The following is a 21,127-nucleotide window of genomic DNA, read 5'->3' on the forward strand; positions in this document are numbered from 1 at the left end:
ATTTATTTGTTTATTTATGTCTGTCATGCCGGAGATTGAACTCAGGGCCTTACACTCACCGCAGAGTTACATCCCCAGCCCTATTTTTAATTTGAAACATTCATCATTAAGCTGCCCAGGCTGGCCTGGAACCTGGGGCCCTACTGCTTCCGGACCTCAGGCGCATGCCACCACCCCCAGCCCCAGCTGTCATTACTGCTGTTTAATGGGAACGCCCTGCGCTTCTAGTGGGGAGCTTCTGAGCGCACAGGGTAGGGCCCCCTGCTCCGACACAGAGGCCTGTTTGGGGTCGCCCCACAGTTCTGGGGGTGTCTGCTGTCTGCCTCCCCCTGTGCCCCGCCACCCCTCAGAAGTCCTCCTCCTCGGCCAAGGAGAGGAGCACTGCCTTGGGTGTGTTCTCGAAGAGGGCAGCCCGATTCTGCTGCTGCCCTTTCTTCACCCAGTGGCCGTATATTCGGAAAGCGTAGGCGTCGATGAGCCTCCGTAGGGGCCTCAGGGCGTAGGGGTCCCGGATGACGATCTCCCTGGTTACGGGCTTCACCCGACGGTACTGGTAGTAGATCTTTACCGAGGCCAGCACGGTTAGACAGATCACCTGCAGGAGGGAGCACTGAGAACCCGCAGCCCAGCTTGTCAGAAAACCCACGGTGGCTTCGGGGACGCCCTTCAGGATGACCCCTATTTCCAGACCACACGTAATGTACCGGGATTTAGGCTAACAAGGTCAGTGGGCTGACATTCCCTGCAACCAGAAATTTGATTTGGAACAGTGGATACAAGAAGAGGGGCAATTTGCCCGGTGGTGGTGGTGGCGCATGCCTTTAATCCCAGCACTCGGGAGGCAGAGGCATGAGGATCTCTGAGTTCGAGGCCAGCCTGGTCTACAGAGTGAGTTCTGGGACAGCCAGAACTACACAGAGAAACCCTGTCTCAAGAAACAAAACAAACAAAAATAGAGAGAGAGAGAGAGAGAGAGAGAGAGAGAGAGAGAGAGAGAGAGAGAGAGAGAGAGAGAAGGGGAGGGCAGGGGAGGGGAAGGGAGGGGAGGGGGAGGGGAGGGGAGGGGAGAGAAGAGTAGAGAAGAAGAGAAGAGAAAAGGAAAAAGGGGCAATTCTAGAATCCTCCATAGTTTAAGGCTCCAGGAGCCTGGTGTCAGCAGGTGTAGGAGCCAACAGCAACCTCCCCCCAGACCCCTGGGCCAAGGTAAGTTTCAGTACCTTGAACTTGCCCCGGGGACTGAAGTGTCGCACTTCTTCCACCACATACTGCTGGAAGAAAGGGTGAGCCAAGGCCTCCTCTGCTGAGCAGCGGTCCTGGGGTTTCACCACCAAGAAGCGAGACACCTGTGAGAACAGAAAGGCGCTGAGGATACCCGGGCAGCGTTTTGGAAGACGCCGGGTGTGATGGTCAATCCCTATTGCCAACTTGGTAGGATTTAGAACCACTATGAGAACAGATCTCCGGACGTGTCGTGTGAGGGGCGGGTTAGAGGGGTGGAGGTGGGAAGCTCCACTCTAAATGTGGGTGGCTCCACTTCGTGGGCTGGGGTCCTAGACTGAATAAAAAGGAGAAAGTGAGCTGAGCACCAGCATCCGTCTCTCTCTGATTCCTGAGTGTGGATGACACGTGATCAGTCTTCTCACACATCTGGAGCCATAAAGCATGAGCCAGAATTAACCCTTCCTTCCTTAAGCAGCTTTTTTTTTTTTAAATTTATTTATTTAGCTGGGCAGTGGTGGTCCACGCTTTTAATCCCAGCACTTGGGCAGCAGAGGCAGGCGGATCTCTGTGAGTTCAAGGCCAGCCTAGTCTACAGAGTGAGTTCCAAGATAGCTAGGACTGTTTCACAGAGAAACCCTGTCTCAAACAACCAAGATTAAAAAAAAATTATTTATTATGTATACAGTGTTCTGCCTGCCATGTATGCCTGCAGGCCAGAAGAGGGCACCAGATCTCATTAAGGATGGTTGTTAACTACCATGTGGGTGCTGGGAATTGAACTCAGGACCTCTAGAAAAGCAATCAGTGCTCTTAACCTCTGAGCCATCCCTCCAGCTTCTGAAATAGCTTTTGCTAGGTCTTTTGTAGCAGCAATGAGACAAATTTCAGAGGGGTCCCTCCTGGAGATTCCTCCACTCTGGGGTATTCTCCCGTACTGGGGTGTTTGCCTCTGCCTTGACATCCGGGGAGCTGGTGGGCGTGGCCTCTCACCAAGTCTTTCACTGTGTCTGAGTAATCATCCCATTCTGGCGAGCCAAACTGGTATTTGCCATCCATGATCATCCTTAGCATCAGCATCTGCTTCCGGTGCCAGAAGGGTGGGGAGCCAGCCAGCAGTGTGTACATGATGACCCCAGTGCTCCACCTGGCGGGCAGCAGGGTCTCACGTCACACTTAACCTCATGGGTAGGGGAGACATGCAGAAGCAGCTGACTATAGTTTCCAGTTTCCCTGGGGTCGGGCCACGGTTGGGACCACCTCCCACATCTGCCCAGATCACTCACATGTCCACCTCCTTCCCGTAGCCAGGATGGCTGTCGTCCATGGAACACTGGATGATTTCAGGGGCCAGATAACTAGGAGTCCCGCAGACCTCTGCAGGAACAGTCATTATCAGGACAGGTTGACAGGAGCCCTCGGGAGAAGTTACCCAAGAAAGCCAAGAGATGGGACAAGAAGAGAGCTTGACAGGACTCTCCTGTTCCACACCTGAGGGTGGCATCAGGGTACACAGGCTCAGAGAGCCACCTGTGGGTTCCTAGGTCCATTCAGGCACCTGGCATGGCACTCAAGCTGTGGGAACCTAGGTCAACAGAGTCGTAGGGAGAGGACTTGAGTCAAGGAGACATCTAGCCTCTGAAGTAGGATATTTTTGGGATTAATTTTTATTTTAAATTGTGTAGTTGCCGGGCGGTGGTGGCGCACGCCTTTAATCCCAGCACTCGGGAGGCAGAGGCAGGTGGATCTCTGTGAGTTCGAGGCCATCCTGGTCTCCAAAGTGAGTTCCAGGAAAAAGGCACAAAGCTACACAGAGAAACCCTGTCTCGAAAAACAAACAAACAACAAAAAAAAGTGTGTAGGTATCTGTATGTGGATATGTACACATAGGTAAAAATGCCCAGCGACCAGAAGAGAGAGTCTGATACCCTAGAACTGGAGTTAGAGGTGACTTTGAAAGTCTCCCTATATGTGTGCTGGGAACTGAAACTTGGGTCTTCTACATAAGAAATACATCCTCTTTTTTTTTAAAAAAAAAATAGATATGGGTATCTTGGCTACACTCATATCTGTATATCATATGTGCCTGGTGTCCAAGGAAGCCAGAACAGGGTATGAGATCCCCTGGAATTGGAGTTACGGAGAGTTGTGATCAGCAATGTGGATGCTGGGACTGGAACCTAGGTCCTCTGAACAGCTCATGCTCTTAACTACTGAGTCATTTCTGGGAATTTTTTTTAAAGTGTGTGTGTGTGTGTGTGTGTGTGTGTGTGTGTGTGTGTGTGTGTGTGTTGTGTGTTGTGTGTATGTGTGTGATGTGAAAGCCAGAAGTTAATGTCAGGTGCCTCCCTTGATTGTTCTCCCTCTTGTTTTTGAGGCAGGGTCTCTCACTGGCCTGGAGCTGGCTGATTCAGGTAGACTGGCTGGCCAGCAATCCCCAAGGATCCTCCTAGCTGCCTGTTCAGTGCTGGAGACACATGGGTTCTGGGGATTCAAACTCAGGTCCTCATGCTTCTGTACCCTGTTTTACCCACCAACCCATCTCCTCAGACACTGAAGTGGTAGTTTTTATTCTGGGGTGACATTCGGGCCACTTCCATCCCTGAGGCCCCTTCTATGGGCCAAGGCCATGGTACCAGACCTCGGAGCCTCTCTCCTGGCTGCAGCTGGCAGGAAAACCCGAAGTCTGTGAGCTTGATGTTCATGTCATCATCTAGAAGGATGTTCTCCGGCTTCAGGTCCCGATGGACAATGTTGAGTTTGTGCAGGGTGCTGATCACCTCCAGCAGGGCCCGCATGATCTTTCTGAGGAGGCACATACATGGCAATGGTTTATTTTTATTTATTTTATTATTGTTGTTGTTGTTTTGTTGTTTTTCGAAACAGGGTTTCTCTGTGTAGTCCTGGCTATCCTGAAACTCACTCTGTAGACCAGGCTGGCCTTGAACTCAGAGATCTGCCTGCCTCTGCCTTTTGAGTGCTGGGATGAGAGGTATGTGCCACCATGGCCAGTTTATGCTTCCTGCTTGCTAGGCAAACACTCTAGCCGCTGAACTATGGTCTAATCAAAACAAGGTGTCACGTGCAACTCATGCAAGCCTTGAACTCATGATCCTCCTGCCTCAGCCTCCCTATTGTTGAGATTACAGACATTCATTACCAGTCAGTTTTAATTTTTTGTTTTGTATTTTACCCCGGTACTAGGGATGGAAATCAGGGCTTGAAACATGCTGGGTTAGCACTACACTACTGAGACACACACACATCCAGCCTATTGGCTTTCTTTGCTTTTTGTTTGTTTGTTGTTGTTGTTTTTACAAGATAGGGTTTCTCATACCATAATCTTTTTTTTGTTGTTCCTGTCCTGGAGCTCACTCTATAGACCAGGCTGGCTTTGAACTCACAGAGATCCGCCTGGCTCTGCCTCCCGAGTGTTGGGATTAAAGGCGTGCGCCACCATCACCTGCCTGTTTTTTATTTTTGTTTTTTTTATTATTTTTTTTTAAAGATTTATTTATTTGTTTGTTTGTTTGTTTGTTTTATGTATACAGTGTTCTGCCTGCACGAATCCCTGCAGGCCAGAAGAGGGCGCCAGATCTCATTACAGATGGTTGTGAGCCACCATGTGGTTGCTGGGAATTGAACTCAGGACCTTTGGAAGAGCAGCCAATGCTCTTAACCTCTGAGCCATCTCTCCAGCTCTTGTTTTTTGTTTTTTTTTAAATAGATTGTATTTATTTATTTAATGTGTGTGTGTGTAAGCCTGTGTGTACATATATACACCACATTCATAAAGTGACCAGATGGTCAGAAGACATCAGATTCTCTGGAAGTACAGTTACAAACTTTTGTGAGCCACCCATAGGGGTGCTGGGAATCAAACCTGGGTCCTCTGAAAGATAGCAAGTGTGCCAGGCATGGTAGTGCAAGTGTTTAATGCCAACACTCTGTAGGCAGAGAGGCAGCAGATCTCTGTGAGTTCAAGGTCAGCCTGGTCATCACATCAAGTTCCAGGCCAGGCAGGGCTACATAATGAGACCCCATCTCAAAAAAACAAATACAAGAGTAACATGTGCTCTTAACTGCTGAGCCATCTCTCCAGGCACACTGGCTTCATTTTTGATTCTAGAATTGGGCAGAACTTTTACCATACGACAGAAGTGAGTGTCTCCCTACACATTACTCTTCCATTCATCAGGGAGAAGAGGCAGAAAGGCCAAAGCCCACATACCAACCCCACTACCACTACGGGCAATAGAGGATCCAGGATAGGCTGGGACAGTCTAGATGATCTAGACCGTAGATGAGCCAAGGAGCTGGGAGATCACAGAAGCCAGCATGACCTCCGCTGAAGCGTGCGCACCAGGCCTCCCACCAGACCCCTGTGGGGCTGGCGCTACTACTTGGAGAAGGGATGGAGATGGCACATGCCCCTTACCTGGTTTCCTTCTCAGTCAAGGTGACCTTCTCAGTGAGGTAGTCAAAGAGTTCCCCTCTCTTCATCCTGTGGGGACAAAGTGTTCCTTACCTGCCCTCAGAACAGTGTTCCCACCCTGATGCCCTCAAAGACAAGGTGTGCTGTTCCTCTGAGGGAAGGAACCCCGGGGAGGGAGTGGAGGAGTTGTCTGGGAAGAACTGAAAGAAAATCGAGAGGCTGAGAAAATGCAATGTCCCTGCCTGTGGAAATGCCTGGCACCCTGGGATCTGTCAGTGCTAGGAGTGGGAGACAGGCATCTCTGGCCCAGGACCCCACATCAAGAGGACTTGGGAGGCCGGGCGGTGGTGGCGCACGCCTTTAATCCCAGCACTCGGGAGGCAGAGCCAGGTGGATCTCTATGAGGTCGAGGCCAGCCTGGGCTACAGAGCGAGTTTCAGGACAGGCTCCAAAGCTACACAGAGAAACCCTGTCTCAAAAAACCAAAAAAAGAAAAAGAAAAAAGAAAAGAAAAAGAAAGAAAGAAAGAAAAAGAGGACTTGGGAATTTCTGTCCGGAAGCAAACAGAAAGGGTCAAGGGTCAACAGTGTAAGTGTTGGGGAAGCCAAGTTTGCCCAGTACGTGAGAAGAGCCACCGGGTGGCGACATAAACCCGTAATCCTAGTACTTGGTAAATGGCAGCCGGAGAATCAGGAATTCAAGACCAGCCTCAGCTACATAGTGAGTTGGAGGCCAGCCTGGGCTACATGGAACCCTGCCTCAAAAAATAGAAATGGGGGTTGGAGAGATGGCTCAGCAGTTAAGAGCACTTGCTGTTCTTCTGGAGGACCTGGGTTTGGTTCCCAGCACCCAGGTCAAGCCACTCCTGTCTATAACTCGAGCTCCAGGGGATTCAAAAGGGCCTCTGGCCTCCACAGGCCCCTGCACTCGCTTGCACATGCCCACATGCCGATACACACACACACCTACATATAACTGAAGATAACAAAAATAAATGGTTTAAATAATGGAGGGACAGGCCAGTCCTGGTGGCGAAGGCCTTTAACCCCAGCACTTGAAAATGCCCTATAGCTTACCTGCAGCTGGATTTTAGGGAGGCATTTTTCTCAGTTGAGGCTGCCTCCTCTCCAGTGGCTCTAGCTTGTATCAAGTTGACATACAACTAGTCAACACACGGTGTCTTTACTCCTCAGTAAGTCACAGTTAACTTAAGGACAGGATTTACTTGAGAAAATGATGTTTGTACTGTTGAAACATTTCCTATTGTGGCTGGTGAGCCCTTCAATATTTTCTGTTTCCTTTCTTCTCCTTATTACTTATATAAGAAGAATTTGAGATCGGGTCTCACACTGCTGCCCAGGCTAGCCTCAAAGCCATAGCAATAATCCTCCTGCCTCACCCTTCTGAGTGCTAGGATTATAGGACTGTGCCACAGTGCCCAGTTTTATCTTTTCCTGTTTAACCACAGGATGGGCTCCTAGGCTCCCTCCCCCACCCAGCTGCGGCCATGGCCATCCCTGCTGTATCCACAGGGTTCTCTCCTGCATGACCTTTTGGGGGCAGCTCAGATGTCTTTAACCTTTAGAGAGGTGGTTTGGGGAAGCTATTTTTACTGGTGTCCCGAGAAGCCCTACAGGGTAAAACTAGATGACTCTAGCAGCGACCACGTTCTAGATCAGAAAACTAAAAAGATAAAATTGAGTATTTTGGGGGGTTTTGTTTTCTGAGACAAGGTGTGGTTATGTAGCACAAACCACTTCAAACTTTTGATCTTTGGCCTCAGCCTCCCAAGTGCCGGCATTGCAGCTATGTGCCACCAGCAAGCCCAGCTTTGAAGAGCAAGCTCCTGCCCTTCCTCCCCTCTTCCCTCCTGTTCTCCCTCCTCTCCCACACACCCCCTTCTTTTGTTTGTTTGTTTGTTTTTGAAATAGGGTCTCTGTATATACTCTGACTGGCCTGGAATTCACTGTTGACCAGACAGGCCCCGAGATTCACCATCTTCTGCCTTCCAAGTGTTGGGATTAAAGGCCTGCACCACCATGCCTGGAGGAAATTTTTTATTTTCTTTCTTTCTCTCTCTCTCTCTCTCTCTCTCTCTCTCTCTCTCTCTCTCTCTCTTTCTCCCGTCCTTCCTTCATTCCTTCCTTTCTTCCCTTCCTTCATCAGCATCATAATTATTATTATTATGTGGGTTTTTTTTTTTTTTCTGAGATAGGGTTTCTGTGTCCTGGAACTCACTCTATAGTCCAGGCTGCCCTCAAACTCAGAGAACTGCCTGCCTCTGCCTCTCAAAGGCATGTATCACCACTGTCTGGCCCATTTTTTTTTTTTTTTTCAAACAGAAACTGATCACAAGTCTCCAGTGCACAGTTCACATGTGTAGTTATCATTGCTCGCTCCATTTTGTTTTTTTTTTTTTGAGACAGAGTCTTGTTGTGTAGCCCAGGCTGGGCTGATACTCCCTGGCTGGCCATGAACTTGAAGTCACTCTCCTGTCTCCGTTTCTGAGAGCTGAGACTACAAGGGTGTGCCACTGTGCCAGGTTTGTGTTCGTATTTGAGGCTTAGTGACAAGGACCTCCTATCCCTCATCCTGTTGGTGCAAACACAGTGATGACACCAGTCTTTGAACAACAAAATGTCATCTCACCACTGGCTTCTCCCTTCAATACTTCCTGCAGCCTCTTCCCACTCTTTCCTCCCTCAACTCATCCCCAGAGACCAACTAGTACCAGGGCTGGTGGTCATGCCTGTAATTTCAGCACTCTAGAGGCTAAAGCAAATGGATCATGAGTTCAAGGTCAGCCTGGGCTAAGAGCAAGTCTCACAGCAGTCTGGCCTTCATAAAGAGATGTTGCAGGGCTGGAGAGATGGCTCAGAGGTTAAGAGCACTGGCTGCTCTTCCAGAGGTCCTGAGTTCAATTCCCAGCAACCACATGGCGGCTCACAACCATCTGTAATGGGATCTGGCTCCTTCTTCTGGCCTGCAGGGATACATGCAGGCAGAACACTGTACACATAATAAATAAATAAATCTTTAAAGAAATTATTAAAAAAAAAGAGATGTTGCCTCCCAAGAAAAAAAGAAAGGAAGAAAGGACCGAGCAGTGGTGTACACCTTTGATCCCAGCATTCGGGAGGCAGAAGCAGGCAGATTTCTATGAGTTTGAGGACTCTACAGAGTCCCAGGACAGCTAGAGCTACACAGAGAAACTCTGTCTTGAAAAACCAACCAACTAACCAAACAAACAAACAAAAAACATATAGTCTAAGAAAAAATAACCCAAATAATCAAATTGAAACCAGGCATGGTGGCACACCCCTTTAATCCCAGCATTTGGGAGTCAGATGCAGGTGGATCTGTGTGAATTTAAGGCCAACCTGGTCTACATAGCAAGCCCAGAGCTACCCAAAAGGAACCTGTCTAAAAGAAATTTTTTAAATTAAGAAAATAAGCCGGGCAGTGGTGGCACACACATTAATCCCAGCACTCGGGAGGCAGAGGCAGAGGCAGGTGGATCTCTGTGAGTTCCAGGCCAGCCTGGGCTACAGAGTGAGATCCAGAAAAGACGCCAAAGCTACACAGAGAAACCCTGTCTCAAAAACAAACAAACAAACAAACAAACAAACAAAACCCAATATGTACACAGACACACACACACACAGACACACACACACACACATACAAAACCTATCCATAAATGGTATTCTAGATTTCAAACCTGGCAGAGTGGCCCTGAATCAACTGTTGATTTTGGCTGGTATTTCAACATGGGGGTTGGAGAACTGATGCTGGCCCCCTGACAACCTGGCAGGGACCCGTGGAGGGCTTCCTAAGCCCCACGGTAATGGTGGCTCCAGGGTTGGGTACTTACAAGTCAAATACCAAGAAGAAGAAAGTGTTGGTCTCGTAAGTGTCCTTCAGCTGTACTGAAATGGAAAAGGCTAGCTGGTCTCAAGGAGCAGAGGGGCCTTGGCAGGGGCCACAGGGCACAGGGACCAGACAGGCTGGCTTCAAAGGCAGGAGAGGGAATGTGATGGGCTTCCAGGGCAATCACTGAGGTGTGGGAAGGACCCCTTCCTCAACTGCACCCACTCCCAACCTGTCTATACCCACCCTGTCTAGTAGTGAGGGTGGCACCTGTGGCCTTGAGCTGCGACAATGGGCTGGCAGAGCCACGGAGCATAAGGTGAAGATGGATGTGTATAGCCGGTCACAGGATGGCTCCTATGCCCTGACTTGGGTTGTCAGGGCAGAATCACTACAAAGCACACGGCCATGGCTTGTGCCAGGGGTAGTGGGGCTGGGAGGATCCACTCACTGATGTTGGGGTGTCCCGAGACCTTCTGCAGGATGTCCACCTCCTTCAGTGTGGCTTCCCGGAGCTCCTGCACCTCCTCAGGGCTGAAGCTGCCTCCGCCTGTGATGTCGATGATTTTTACTGCATATTCTTGGCATGTAGGCTTGTGGATACAGCGCCTGACCACGCTGCTAACTCCCCTGTGGGCAGAGAACAGATAGATGGTCTCGGGACCCCACACTTCAGGGGAGTCCCTTAACAAAGGCAGGACAGGAACTAGAGAGAAAGCTCTGCAATTAAGAACACTTGTTGCTCTTTCAGAGGACCTGGGTTCAATTCCCAGCACCCACATAGCTACTAACAACTGTCTGAAACCCCAGGGGATCCAACACCCACTTCTGACCTGTAAGGACACCAGACGTGCATGTGGTGCACAAACATACAGGCAGAACCCTCATACTCATAAAATAACAGCAAAATCGATCAGTAAATTAAAGGTACAGATGTTCTTCCCAGTGTTGTAACACATACTCCCCTTCTCACCCAAGAGGGACAGAAATGGGGCCAGTGCTGAGGGTGGTGACAATCTTTCCGATCACAGAGCTGAGGTCAGGATTTCCGCAGGAGGGCCAGGTCTTACCTGCCCAGGATCTCCTTGGGTTCATAGTGCTCATAGAAGCTCTGTGCAGAATGGGAGTCGGGGAGGGCCTCGTCCCGGGTCATGCTCAGGTGGATCTCAGGGGGATTCCAAGGGCCTCTGAAAAGGGTACAGAAAGCAGCAGTTCCCCACCCCCTCCCACCTCTTTCTTTCTTTTTTTTTTTTTGAGACAGGGTTTCTCTGTGTAGCCCAGGCTGTCCTGGAACTCACTTTGTAGACCAAGCTGCCTCTGCCTCCCAAGTGCTGAGATTAAAGGCATGGGCATCCAGGGCCTGTCTCTTTGTCTTTTTTAAGATTTTTTTAAAAAGCATATAGGGCCAGGCGGCAGTGGCCCCCACGCCTTTAATCCCAGCACTCAGGAGGCAGAGGCAGGTGGATCTCTGTGAGTTTAAGGCCAGCCCGGTCTACAGAGTGAGTTCTAGGACAACTAGGGCTACACAGAGAAACTCTGTCTTGAAAACAAAACAAAATAAGTAAACAAACAACGGCCAAGTGCCCAACTTGGTCTACATAGTAAGTTCTAGGCCAGCCAGGAGGCCTAGATCAATAAAAATGATACATGAAACCTTATATCAATTTTAAAAAAAAGCGGGGAAGGGGAATACTGGAAAGAAAACTCAGTAACTAAAAGCACTGGCTGCTCTTTCATCAGAGGATCCTGGTTCAAATCCCAGCACCCACATGGCAGCTTGCAACCATCTATAATTCGAGTTCCAGGGGATCTGGTATCTTCTTCTGGCCTCCGTGGGGGCCAGCCATACAAGTAGTATACAGACAAAACACCCATACACATAAAATCAAAATAATCTTACAAAAGAAAGCCACGCACTGTATCAGAGCTGGGTGAGGGATTGTGGGTCTCAGCCTCTGGTATCACCTCCCATTAGACCGATGACTAGGCCTTCCTGCTCCCTGCCCAGCACAGGTGTGTAGTAATTGCTGAGTATAATTCAATGAACAGGTGATCCATTGGCACAGGCCTTAGCAGATGGAATGACCTAGATCCTGCCTAACAATGGCCAGTAAGCCCTGAGTAGTCCTGGAGCCCTGTGGACAATACAGTAAATTCTTTTGTTTGTTTGTTTGTTTGTTTTTGTTTTTTTTTTTGAGACAGGGTCTCACTATGCAGTCCTGGCTGGCCTAAAACTCATAGAGAACCACATGCCTCTTTCTCCCAAGTGCTGGCATTAAAGGCATGTGCCTCCACACCTGGCATGAGTCAGTAACTCTTATTTTTATTTATTTACTTTTGGTTTTTGAGACAGGGTTTCTCTGAGTAGCCCTGGCTGTCCTGGAACTCACTCTGTAGATCAGGCTGGCCTTGAACTCATAGAGATCCACCTGCCCCTTCCTCCCTAGTGCTGGGATTAAAGCTGTGCGCCATCACTTCCCTGCTCTCTTATTTTTAGGTGCTGGGGATAGAACCCAGAGCCTTGCACATGGTAGGCAAGCACTCAACCACCAGAGTCAGGGTGGTCAAACTTGGATGTGGAGAAGATAAGCAGGTCCATGGTGTCGCAGGAACAGATAGGCTCCTACCAGCAAACTGAACTCCTCCTTCAGACCCAGGGTTTGAGAAAGGCAGAAAATCCCCCAGCAATAGGAAGAGGCAAGCAGGCAACAGGCATGCGCTTCTGGTCCACTTCTGTGAGCCCAAAAAGGCCTGGTCTCCCAACCTGCTGACCAGCCAAACCGCAGTCCTGGCTGCCTCACGCTGGCTCTTGCAGGAAGCCTGGTGTGCTCGCTACTGGGTGCCTGGTTACCAGAAGAAGGTTTAGAATAACAATCGTCTGCTTTGCCAATAGCAGGAACCTGGCCTGTGCATATCAACAGCCAATAGAAGGTTGTTAGTGCCCCTCAACAAGCCTGTTTGCTGAAAACCCCAAAATGGGCATCCGTGCCCCTCACTTACTATGACGGCCACACCAGATCCCTTGCACGGGTACAGAGCCATTCTGGGCCCATACCAGGATGCCATCCTGAACCATGCTGGCCAAATTCTGGCTGTACTCACATTTTCTGATAATGTGTGTGTCCAGCCCCCTGCCACCACCACCCCACCCCCAAGCTCTTAAGACTTGGCTGGAGCCAACAATGGGTCTCTATTTACTGTTTTATTCGCCATTACACTTGTCCCGACTCCCTGCGGCGGAGGGGGGTGTTTTAAATAAGAGTAGGTGGTCCAATGTTTTGGAACCTACTATCCCTCCCAGAAAGCTAGTCAAAGAGCATAACCAGCCACATGATCTGTAGGCAACTGCCTGACAGACAGGTGTTCTGAGAACCCGCTCTCTCCCAGGTCTGAGGAGAAATGGGTCAAACAGATTTAAGACTGTCTTTGCCTCAAAACCCCGCTGCTCCCCAGCTGCTGCCTTGCTACTCACTGTTATGTCCTGGTAGGCTCTTGAATGAAAATAACAAGAGTTCCGAGGTCCTGGAGCCCTTGGGAGACAGGGGACCACGAAGGACTGAAGCTGTGTCCTGAGCAGATACTTGGGGTTGGAGTTGCTATCTTTCTCCTCTCCTGGGACTTGGTACTTGGTGATGGAAGGCTGGCCTACCAAAAATAAACCACAACTGCAAACCCGGGATGTAGGCCAAGGTCCAGTAGGGATAGGCCTGGGGCAGAACTGCATCAAGGGTGCCACCTGGTGGAGGCTGGGGAATGCGCAAGTGGCTTGGGAGCAGGCAAAGCCTGTTTTTTTTTGTTTGTTTGTTTGTTTGTTTGTTTTTTTTTTTTTTTGAGACAGGGTTTCTCTGGGTAGCTTTGCGCCTTTCCTGGAACTCACTTTGTAGTCCAGGCTGGCCTCAAACTCACAGAGATCCGCCTGCCTCTGCCTCCCGAGTGCTGGGATTAAAGGCGTATGCCACCACCGCCCGGCTTTTTTTTTTAAATTATGTGTATGTGTGCACATGAGTGCAGGTGTCTGGGGAGGCCAGGTGTTGGATTTCCCTGGAGCTGGAGTTATAGATGGTTTTAGCTACCTGATGTTGGTGCTGGAAACAAACTCTGGAAAAGCAGTATATGACCTTACTGGATGGGCCAGTTCTCTAGCTGTTGTTGTTTAAGATTGATGTGTATGAACCTTTTGCTGGCAGTATGTATGTGTACCACAGGAATGCCTTATACCCTCAGAGGTCAGAAGAGGGCATTGGATCCCCTGGAACTGGCGTTATAGAGTGTTGGGAGCCAGTGTATGAGTCTGGAAACTGAACCCAGGTCCTCTGACGAGCAGCAAGTGCTCAACATGAGGCATCCATCTTTAGTGACTGGCAACACCAGCTCTGAAAGGAACGCAGTTGTTTTTAAAGAGTCTTGCTACACAGCTCTGACTACCCTTAAATTCACACTCCTGCCTCTGCCTGTATGCTGGGATTACAGGTGTGCACCACCAGGCATGACAGTGACCTGTATTTCTCCTCCAATTCCGCACAACGTTTGACTCACCCACTCGAGACAGACTGGCTCAAACTTGTGGCAATCCTCTTGCCTGCTTCCCAAGCAATGGGATTATGTGTACCACCATGCCCAGTTTGGTTTAAACTTGGAGCAATCCCTGAGAAAGGGCTAGAGTTTGGAGCCCTGTGACAAAGCTTTCCTGAGGTGCTGGGTTCAATACCAAGCCCAGAAGGGTGTGGGTTTAGCCTAGTGTTGCAAGTAGAAATATCCAAACTACAGAGAAAATACCTTTATGGAGTATGGTAGTACTCCATATGGAGTAAACGGTGGAGGGCAGCAGTCTCTAATGCCAGCATTGGGAGGCTGATGCAGGATAACCAGTTAGGCCAATTTGGACTACCTAAAGAAACCCTGTCTCAAAGGGCAACAAAACCAGGCTTCAGACAGCTTAGTGCTGTGACACACTGTAATGATGTGGTGGCCACAGGAGCCCCATCCCATAATACGTCTTATCATTTACCCACTTGATGATCTGCTGACATGGCTGAAGATAGTCCCCAGAGCCTGCTGAATGGAGACAAGCATGCTGCCACATGCTGCCACTAAGGATCACACCCATTCCCTAACACAGCATTAAGCATGTGGTAAACAAAAATCTACGTCTTTTCCATTAAAGGGTTAAATAAGACTTGTGATGCAGACCTTTAGTCCCAGCACTCAAGCAGAAGAGGCAGGCAGGTCTGTGAATTCTAGAACAGGAAGGCCATTATATAAACCCTGCCTTGAAAAAAAAACAGAAGACCCCATATGAAAACAAACGTAGGGGCTAGAGATACGGTTCAGTGATTAGGAGCACCGTCACCTCTTGTGGAACTCAGGTTGTTTCTAGCACCCACATAGATACAACTGTTTGCCAACTCCAGTTCCAGGGGAGCTAGTTTTCTGACCTCTGAGGGTACTACACACACAGTGCACTTATTACACATCCAAGCAAAATACTCACACACGAACAAAAAACTTGTAAATAAGCCTTCTGGCAGAAACAAAAATCCTTTGAGAACCAGTGTTTTTTGAAATGAAAAAAAAAAAAAAAAAAAAAAAGTGCTCAAGGATGTACCCTGCTCTCCAAAGTTGTGCTCTGTGCCAACTGCTTAAGAATGTGAGTGTCGCGCCGGGCGGTGGTGGCGCACGCCTTTAATCCCAGCACTCGGGAGGCAGAGGCAGGCGGATCTTTGTGAGTTCCAGGCCAGCCTGGTCTACAGAGCGAGATCCAGGAAAGGTGCAAAGCTACACAGAGAAACCCTGTCTCGAAAAACCAAAAAAAAAAAAAAAAAAAAAAAGAATGCGTCAGGCTGGAGCGATGGCTCAGCGGTTAAGAGCACTGGCTGTTCTTCCAGAGGTCCTAGGTTCAATTCCCAGCATGGTGGTTCACAACCATCTGTAATGGGATCTGGTGCCCTCTTCTGGCATGCAGGCAGAACATTGTATACATAATAAATAAATCTTAAAAAAAAAAGTGTTTTTTGAAATGAAAAAAAAAAAAGTGCTCAAGGATGTACCTTGCTCTCCAAAGTTGTGCTCTATGCCAACTGCTTAAGAATGTGAGTTACAGGACCTCTTTGCTATAGGAATAAACACCAAAAGGTGGGTGTGCTTACCTGCAGGGTTTCACATTGCTATGCAGCCTTGTATAGAAGTAAAAGTTTTATGGGACCCTGGGCCTGCAGCAGCTAAAACCATTTAAATGAGCAGCATGACTGATGAGCTTTATGAAGCAGCAATGGAACAATTTTATGTTGGGGGTCACCAGGACACGAGAAAGTGTATTAAAGGGTCCAGCGTTAGGAAGGTTGAGAACCACTGGACTAGATTAACCTAGAGGCATGCTGATATAACTGTGCTCCTGTACAAACTCCATTATGTTGAGCAAACACATGTAACTTATGACACCTCAGAAGAAAACAACTTTATTTTCATTAACTCACAAAACACAACACAGTTGGTTCAGGAGGCCATCACTTGCCCAGTGCCAACACTACTACAAGCCTCAGTGAATATCTACACAATTAGAACTCTTTAATAGCTATTCTCAAGCAATGGAGCTATTAGAAGGAAGGTTTAGTCAGGGTCCACACTTGCACTGCCAATCATGTAGAGCCCATTTCAATTTCTTCAGTTTCAACTTCTTGATTAGATCAGACCTGTTAAAAGAAAAGGTTAAGTTAGAAGATACCCAACCATGCCCAGAGACAGTTTTCTTTTTTAAGGCATTTAAGTTTTTCCTTCAACCAAACCAATTCCACCCTTGCCACAACTAAGACACGGTGCATGCGTTTCTAGAGACAAAGGCCTGAAACAGAAATTTAGCCATTTGGGTAGCCAACAAAGAGTTCTAACCATTTTGGACAAGGTCGTGTCCCTGCCCCACGCCCCGCCCCCAAGGGTAGAAAACCGGAAAACAGCATTGTAATGGACAGTAAACTGGTGAAAGTACAAGGGAAAGGACAGAAACAGTGTGACTGCCAACCCTCCAGGAGGCCTAGTCAGGGGTTCTACTTGGGGACTTAACTCCAACACCCCAGGGGGTTCAGGACCATCACTCTGCGCAGATGGACAGGTCACTTACCATTTGCAATTCTGCACTGCCGCAACACCTCATTGAAGCCCTCGCAGAGCTTGACATCACTCTGGTTCTGGGCACACTCCAGAAACTGTTTGATCTCAAGAGAGCAAGGCCCAAAAGACTGCTGGTTCACAGGCTGGGTTCCCTGGGGCTCCTGCCAAGACACAATATTAGGTACTCCTGAGAAGTCAGCTCAGTACACACAAGGCTCTGGACTTGACCCCAACATTGTAAACACAAAGTAAAAAATTAAAAAACAAAAACCAAAAAAACAGCCAGGCGGTGGTAGTGGTACACGCCTTTAATGCCAGCACTCAGAGGTAGAGGTAGATGGATCTCTGTGAGTTCAGGGCCAGCCTGGCATACAGAACTAGCTCCAGGACACCCAGGGCTACACAAAACCCTCCTCTATCAAAACAAACAACAAACCTGGCTGTGTACTTGAAAGGCGCAAAGCTACACAGAGAAACCCTGTCTCGAAAAACCAAACAAAAAAGACTGTGTACTTGGCCCTGGGTTTGATCCCCAGCACTATAAACATATATACAAGAAAGTGAACCATTCTTAAGGAAAAATAGGACTATAGGACTATTATGGGAAAGAGATGGGTGAAAACTTCAGATACACCAGATTTCAAGAAATTACATGCTCCTTAGAAAGGAAAATCCACATATGGGGGGGGGATGCAAAAATAGCAGGGAAGGGGTCATAGAACTATGAAAGGGACTTGTGATTATGTCACTGAGACTGAACTCAAAGGTCAGGCCTCATGGCTGTAACTCCAACACTTGAGATGCCAACCCAGAAGGATACAAGCTTGAAGCCAGCTTGGGTCCCACACTGAAGACTGTCTCCAAGTGAACTAACAGGAATCCAGAATAAGTGTAGCCAAGAAAAACCTTTAACAACCAAGGCAGGAGGATTGCCATGAGTTCAAGGCTAGCTTGAGTGAGGTCCTCTCCAAAACAAAAATCATCTAAAGGGAAAATGGCCATCTTATCGTAGGTTGGGCTAGACTGTTCTAATTCTAGTCTGTTCTACTTGCTGATGCTCGCCTAAGGGTCTAATTCAAACCACGCCATGTGGCTTTTGTGTGTGATGCTCCCACATGAGTGTGTGGGTGGGTGTGCCCATGGGAAGGCCAACCAAGACATGGGGTGTCTTCTCTCTGCCTCTCTCCATCCTACTGCCTTGAGACAGGGCCTCTCACTGAAAACGGTCATTTCATCTGCCACCCAGCCAGGTTGTGGGATCTGCTTGTCTCCCCTCCACAACGCAGAACTTACAGATATGGATGGCTATGCCTGACTTTTTGTGGGTTCATGGGATTTGAACTCAGGTCTCCACAGCTTATTCACTTATAAAAAGTGCTTATTCACTGAGCCATACCCCCAGCAACCTCCACTTAAAAAAAGGTGGGGAGGGGAGGCACACCACTTTGTACTTAAAGTACTGTGGACCCTAAAATTAAACCCAGGGTCCTACATAAAAGAAGTGTTCTCAGAAGAGAAAAACACAGAGAGGAAAGCTGCCCCAATCTCACCTGGTAAGTGATGTCAGGCCTTGCGGGCTCAGCATTACCACCTCCACTGAAGCCCCCGGTGATGGCATGACCCAGGGTGTGCCCCACTGCGGAGCCCACAGCCACACCAGCTGCAGTGGTGGCCATCTGGGCCATCAGGCCTGGCTGCCTGGGGGCGGCGGCAGGTGAGCCAACTGCAGATGGTGCAGCTGCTGCTGGAGGGTGAGCTGCAGGTGCTTGTCTGGGAGCAGCCCTCATCTGAGGGGCCCGGCTAGGGAAGAGAAGAACAAAACCCATCAGTCCCCACTTCCAAACGGCTCTGGAATTTACTGAAGAAATGCAACAAGCCAGGTTCGGTGGCCTCACCTGGAATACCAGCACTGGGCTGTTAGAGACAGGAAAAATCAATAGGCCAAAGTCATCGCAGCGACACAGTGATTTCTTCCTCTTCTACGCTATTATTCATATATTTTCAGAGTATAATAATAGTGACATTTCTCCCCTTCTTCCCTCCAAACCCCCTCCCATATATATAGCCCTCTTTGAGGATTTCAAATAACCGGCCCCAGTCTGCATGTTACTTGTGTGTATGTTTTCAGGGCTGGCCTCTTGGTACTGGATAACTAATGGGTGTGCTCTCGCTGGGGAATTCTATTCTCCTGCTCTCAGCATTCCTTGTGGGCTTTTCACCGAACACTCTGGCACATCTACTGCCATCCTTGTTCTACACTGTGAATAAGGCCAGCCTGAGAAAGGATACCCTCCTCTCAAAAACCAAAACCAACCAACCAAACACCCTAGCCAAAACAGTAGCTCTGAACCTGTGACTCCTCCTACATCAGCCTCATCCAGTGCTGGGATTACAAGCATTTGTCACCCTGCCTGGCTTCAGTTTAAATCGATCTTATTTTATTGTTATATTTTATGTGGATGATTGTTTACATGCATGCATGTCTGTGTTCTACTTGCATGCCAGAAGAGGGCTTTGGATCACCTGGACCTGGAGTTACAGATGGTTTTGAGGGGCCATGTGGGTGCTGGGAATCAAACCTGTATCCTCTGGAAGATCGGTTGGTGCTCTTAACTATAAAGCTAACTTTCCAGCCTCATTTTAAATCTGTCTGCTTGATTTTGGAGACAAGGTTTCTGTGTGGCCCTGGCTGTCCTGGAACTTGCCCTGTCTCCCAAGTACTGGAATTAAAGGCGTGTGCCACAACTGCCTGGCATCATTTTAAACTTTTAAATATCCATACCACCCACATGCAAGAGAACTACAGGAACTTGTTCTCATAACTGATTGTACATATATATAGCACTGTACCTCTTTAATCTTTTGTTGTTAAGCCCCATCCCCCTCAAGACAGGGTTTCTTTGTGTATTCTTACTACCTCTGGAGACCGGGCTGGCCTCATATTCACAAAAGATCCACCTGCCTTTTCCTCCGGAGTGATGGGATCAAAGGTGTGCACCACCACCAGGCTTATTAACGTTTTAACAACCAAGTATAAATTTTCTTTCTTTCTTTCTTTTTTAAACTATTTTCATGTATCTGCATGCCCCACAGTATCTTTAAAGGACAGTCATTCCAGCCAGATGTGATAGCGCACGCCTTTAATCCCAGCACACTGGGAGGCAGAGGCAGGGGGATCTCTTGAGTTCTAGGCCAGCGTGGTCTACAGAGTGAGTTCCAGGACAGCCAGGGCTTCACAAGAAGACCCTGTCCCGGAAAAATAAGTAAATAATTAGAGCTTGGGGAGCTGATGAAATGCCTCACAGGGGGAAAGGTGCTTGCTGCCAAACCTGACAACCTGAGTTCGATCCCTGAAATCCACAAAGAAGGAAACAACCAACTCCCACAAGCTGCCCTGTGACCTTCACACAAGTACACAGACATAGTCAGCTGGGTGTGGTAGGGTGGCCCACACCTTGAATCCCAGCATTCAGAAGGCAGAGGCAGGTGGATCTCTGAGTTCCAGGGCAGCCAGGGCCAGAGTGAAACCCTGTCTCAAAAGAAACAAAATAAACCACCAACCCAAACCAAAAAAGAAAAAATTGGGGGAAGTGATCTGTCTGAACTGCAGCTTTTATTAATTTTATTTCTCTTTCCGTTTTAACAGCCAGGGTCTCTCCATATAGTTCCGCTAGGCTTGAACTGGTGGCAACTCCCGCCTTTGTGGAGATAGAGGCATGAGGGGACTATCTTGGTGGTAGATGGGACATTCCCCTACCATTTACACAGCACTTTGGTTCCCTCCCAGTATGGCCAAAATTTTAAACTTTCTACTATTTCACCCCCCTAAGTGGGACATCTGGAATCTGGATGCTGTCAACAATTTGCTACTAATCTTCACGTGGTAGATGTCTCAACAGACCGTTGGCCACTGTTAGATCTTCTGGACCAAAGTGGTGGAAGGAGAGAACTCTAAATTCTGGGCTCTCCACACGAGGGCCCGTACACAAATATTTAAAAAAAAAAAAAATTTCTAAAGACCTTTAAACCCTGTAAGCTCATCCGTGGGGAAGCGGAGTCAGGAAAACCAAAGAAGGCCAGCCAGGCCTACGCGAAGTTCAAGGCTAGCCCGAGGGCCTCAAAAACACAGTGAAACAAACCACCCAAGAGCCTCACCGCTGTCATTCCTTCCCCGCCTCTTTCTAGACTATGTCCTCTAAGGCCCTTCCCCCAAGCAGGCTAGGAAAAAGGTCACGCTTTGGTGTCGTTCTCGCGGATCCCTTCCCGATCGCTCGCACCGTCTCACCACCGGCCGCTCTCTGGCTGTGGAACCTCGCCCCGGCCGTCGGCGCCCAACCCCGCCCGCGTCCCCAGGAGGGTCTCACCTGGCCGGAGGGGCCACCCGGGAAGAGCGGCTTCGGCTTCCACGCGGCATCCTAAGCGCTCACACTCTCGGAGTCAGAAAACGACTAACTGCGAAACGCCCACGACTGTCCAGCAACTTCTACCAAGGAGAGCGGA

The 21,127-nt window shown here is 48.8% G+C and overlaps 2 protein-coding genes across 5 annotated transcripts; both read right to left on the bottom strand.

Annotated features, from left to right (window-relative positions):
• Positions 1–13,203, bottom strand: Phkg1 (phosphorylase kinase catalytic subunit gamma 1). 4 transcript variants are annotated; one of them, XM_052755552.1, is made up of 10 exons: positions 12,996–13,203; positions 10,594–10,710; positions 9,975–10,153; positions 9,528–9,582; positions 5,657–5,722; positions 3,860–4,023; positions 2,505–2,595; positions 2,212–2,365; positions 1,218–1,343; positions 1–595 (listed from the first exon to the last, which is right to left on the bottom strand). In XM_052755552.1, the coding sequence occupies exons 2-10, from the start codon at positions 10,674–10,676 to the stop codon at positions 347–349; spliced, it is 1,167 nt and encodes a 388-aa protein (XP_052611512.1). In that variant the 5' UTR covers positions 10,677–10,710; positions 12,996–13,203; the 3' UTR covers positions 1–346. The 4 variants fall into 4 exon arrangements, with proteins under 4 accessions (XP_052611512.1, XP_052611513.1, XP_052611514.1 ...); XM_052755553.1 differs by lacking the exon at positions 12,996–13,203 and adding an exon at positions 12,151–12,964; XM_052755554.1 differs by lacking the exons at positions 10,594–10,710; positions 12,996–13,203 and having other exon boundaries at positions 9,528–9,577; positions 9,975–10,046.
• Positions 13,204–15,962: 2,759 nt separating this feature from the next.
• Positions 15,963–21,127, bottom strand: Chchd2 (coiled-coil-helix-coiled-coil-helix domain containing 2). Its single transcript, XM_052755557.1, has 4 exons — positions 20,992–21,127; positions 18,178–18,427; positions 16,638–16,788; positions 15,963–16,212 (listed from the first exon to the last, which is right to left on the bottom strand). Exons 1-4 carry the CDS (start codon positions 21,039–21,041, stop codon positions 16,202–16,204), a joined length of 462 nt encoding a protein of 153 aa, XP_052611517.1. The 5' UTR covers positions 21,042–21,127; the 3' UTR covers positions 15,963–16,201.

The sequence above is a fragment of the Peromyscus californicus genome, unplaced genomic scaffold, assembly GCF_007827085.1.
Source record: "Peromyscus californicus insignis strain IS unplaced genomic scaffold, ASM782708v3 Scaffold_2__1_contigs__length_46816999, whole genome shotgun sequence".
NCBI lineage: Eukaryota > Metazoa > Chordata > Mammalia > Rodentia > Cricetidae > Peromyscus > Peromyscus californicus.

What these genes read in the sequence shown, in the direction of transcription:
- Phkg1 (XM_052755552.1), bottom strand. Translation starts at nt 10,676, where the DNA reads ATGACCCGGGACGAGGCCCTCCCCGACTCCCATTCTGCACAGAGCTTC. An exon ending in CTCGGGACACCCCAACATCA is followed by an intron (nt 9,583 to 9,974) that starts GTGAGTGGATCC and finishes TTTCCATTTCAG; the next exon opens with TACAGCTGAAGGACACTTAC. An exon ending in GTCCCCGGGGCAAGTTCAAG is followed by an intron (nt 596 to 1,217) that starts GTACTGAAACTT and finishes TCCCTCCTGCAG; the next exon opens with GTGATCTGTCTAACCGTGCT.
- Chchd2 (XM_052755557.1), bottom strand. Translation starts at nt 21,041, where the DNA reads ATGCCGCGTGGAAGCCGAAGCCGCTCTTCCCGGGTGGCCCCTCCGGCC. An exon ending in CGGGTGGCCCCTCCGGCCAG is followed by an intron (nt 18,428 to 20,991) that starts GTGAGACCCTCC and finishes TCTCTTCCCTAG; the next exon opens with CCGGGCCCCTCAGATGAGGG. An exon ending in GGCCTGACATCACTTACCAG is followed by an intron (nt 16,789 to 18,177) that starts GTGAGATTGGGG and finishes GTGTCTTGGCAG; the next exon opens with GAGCCCCAGGGAACCCAGCC.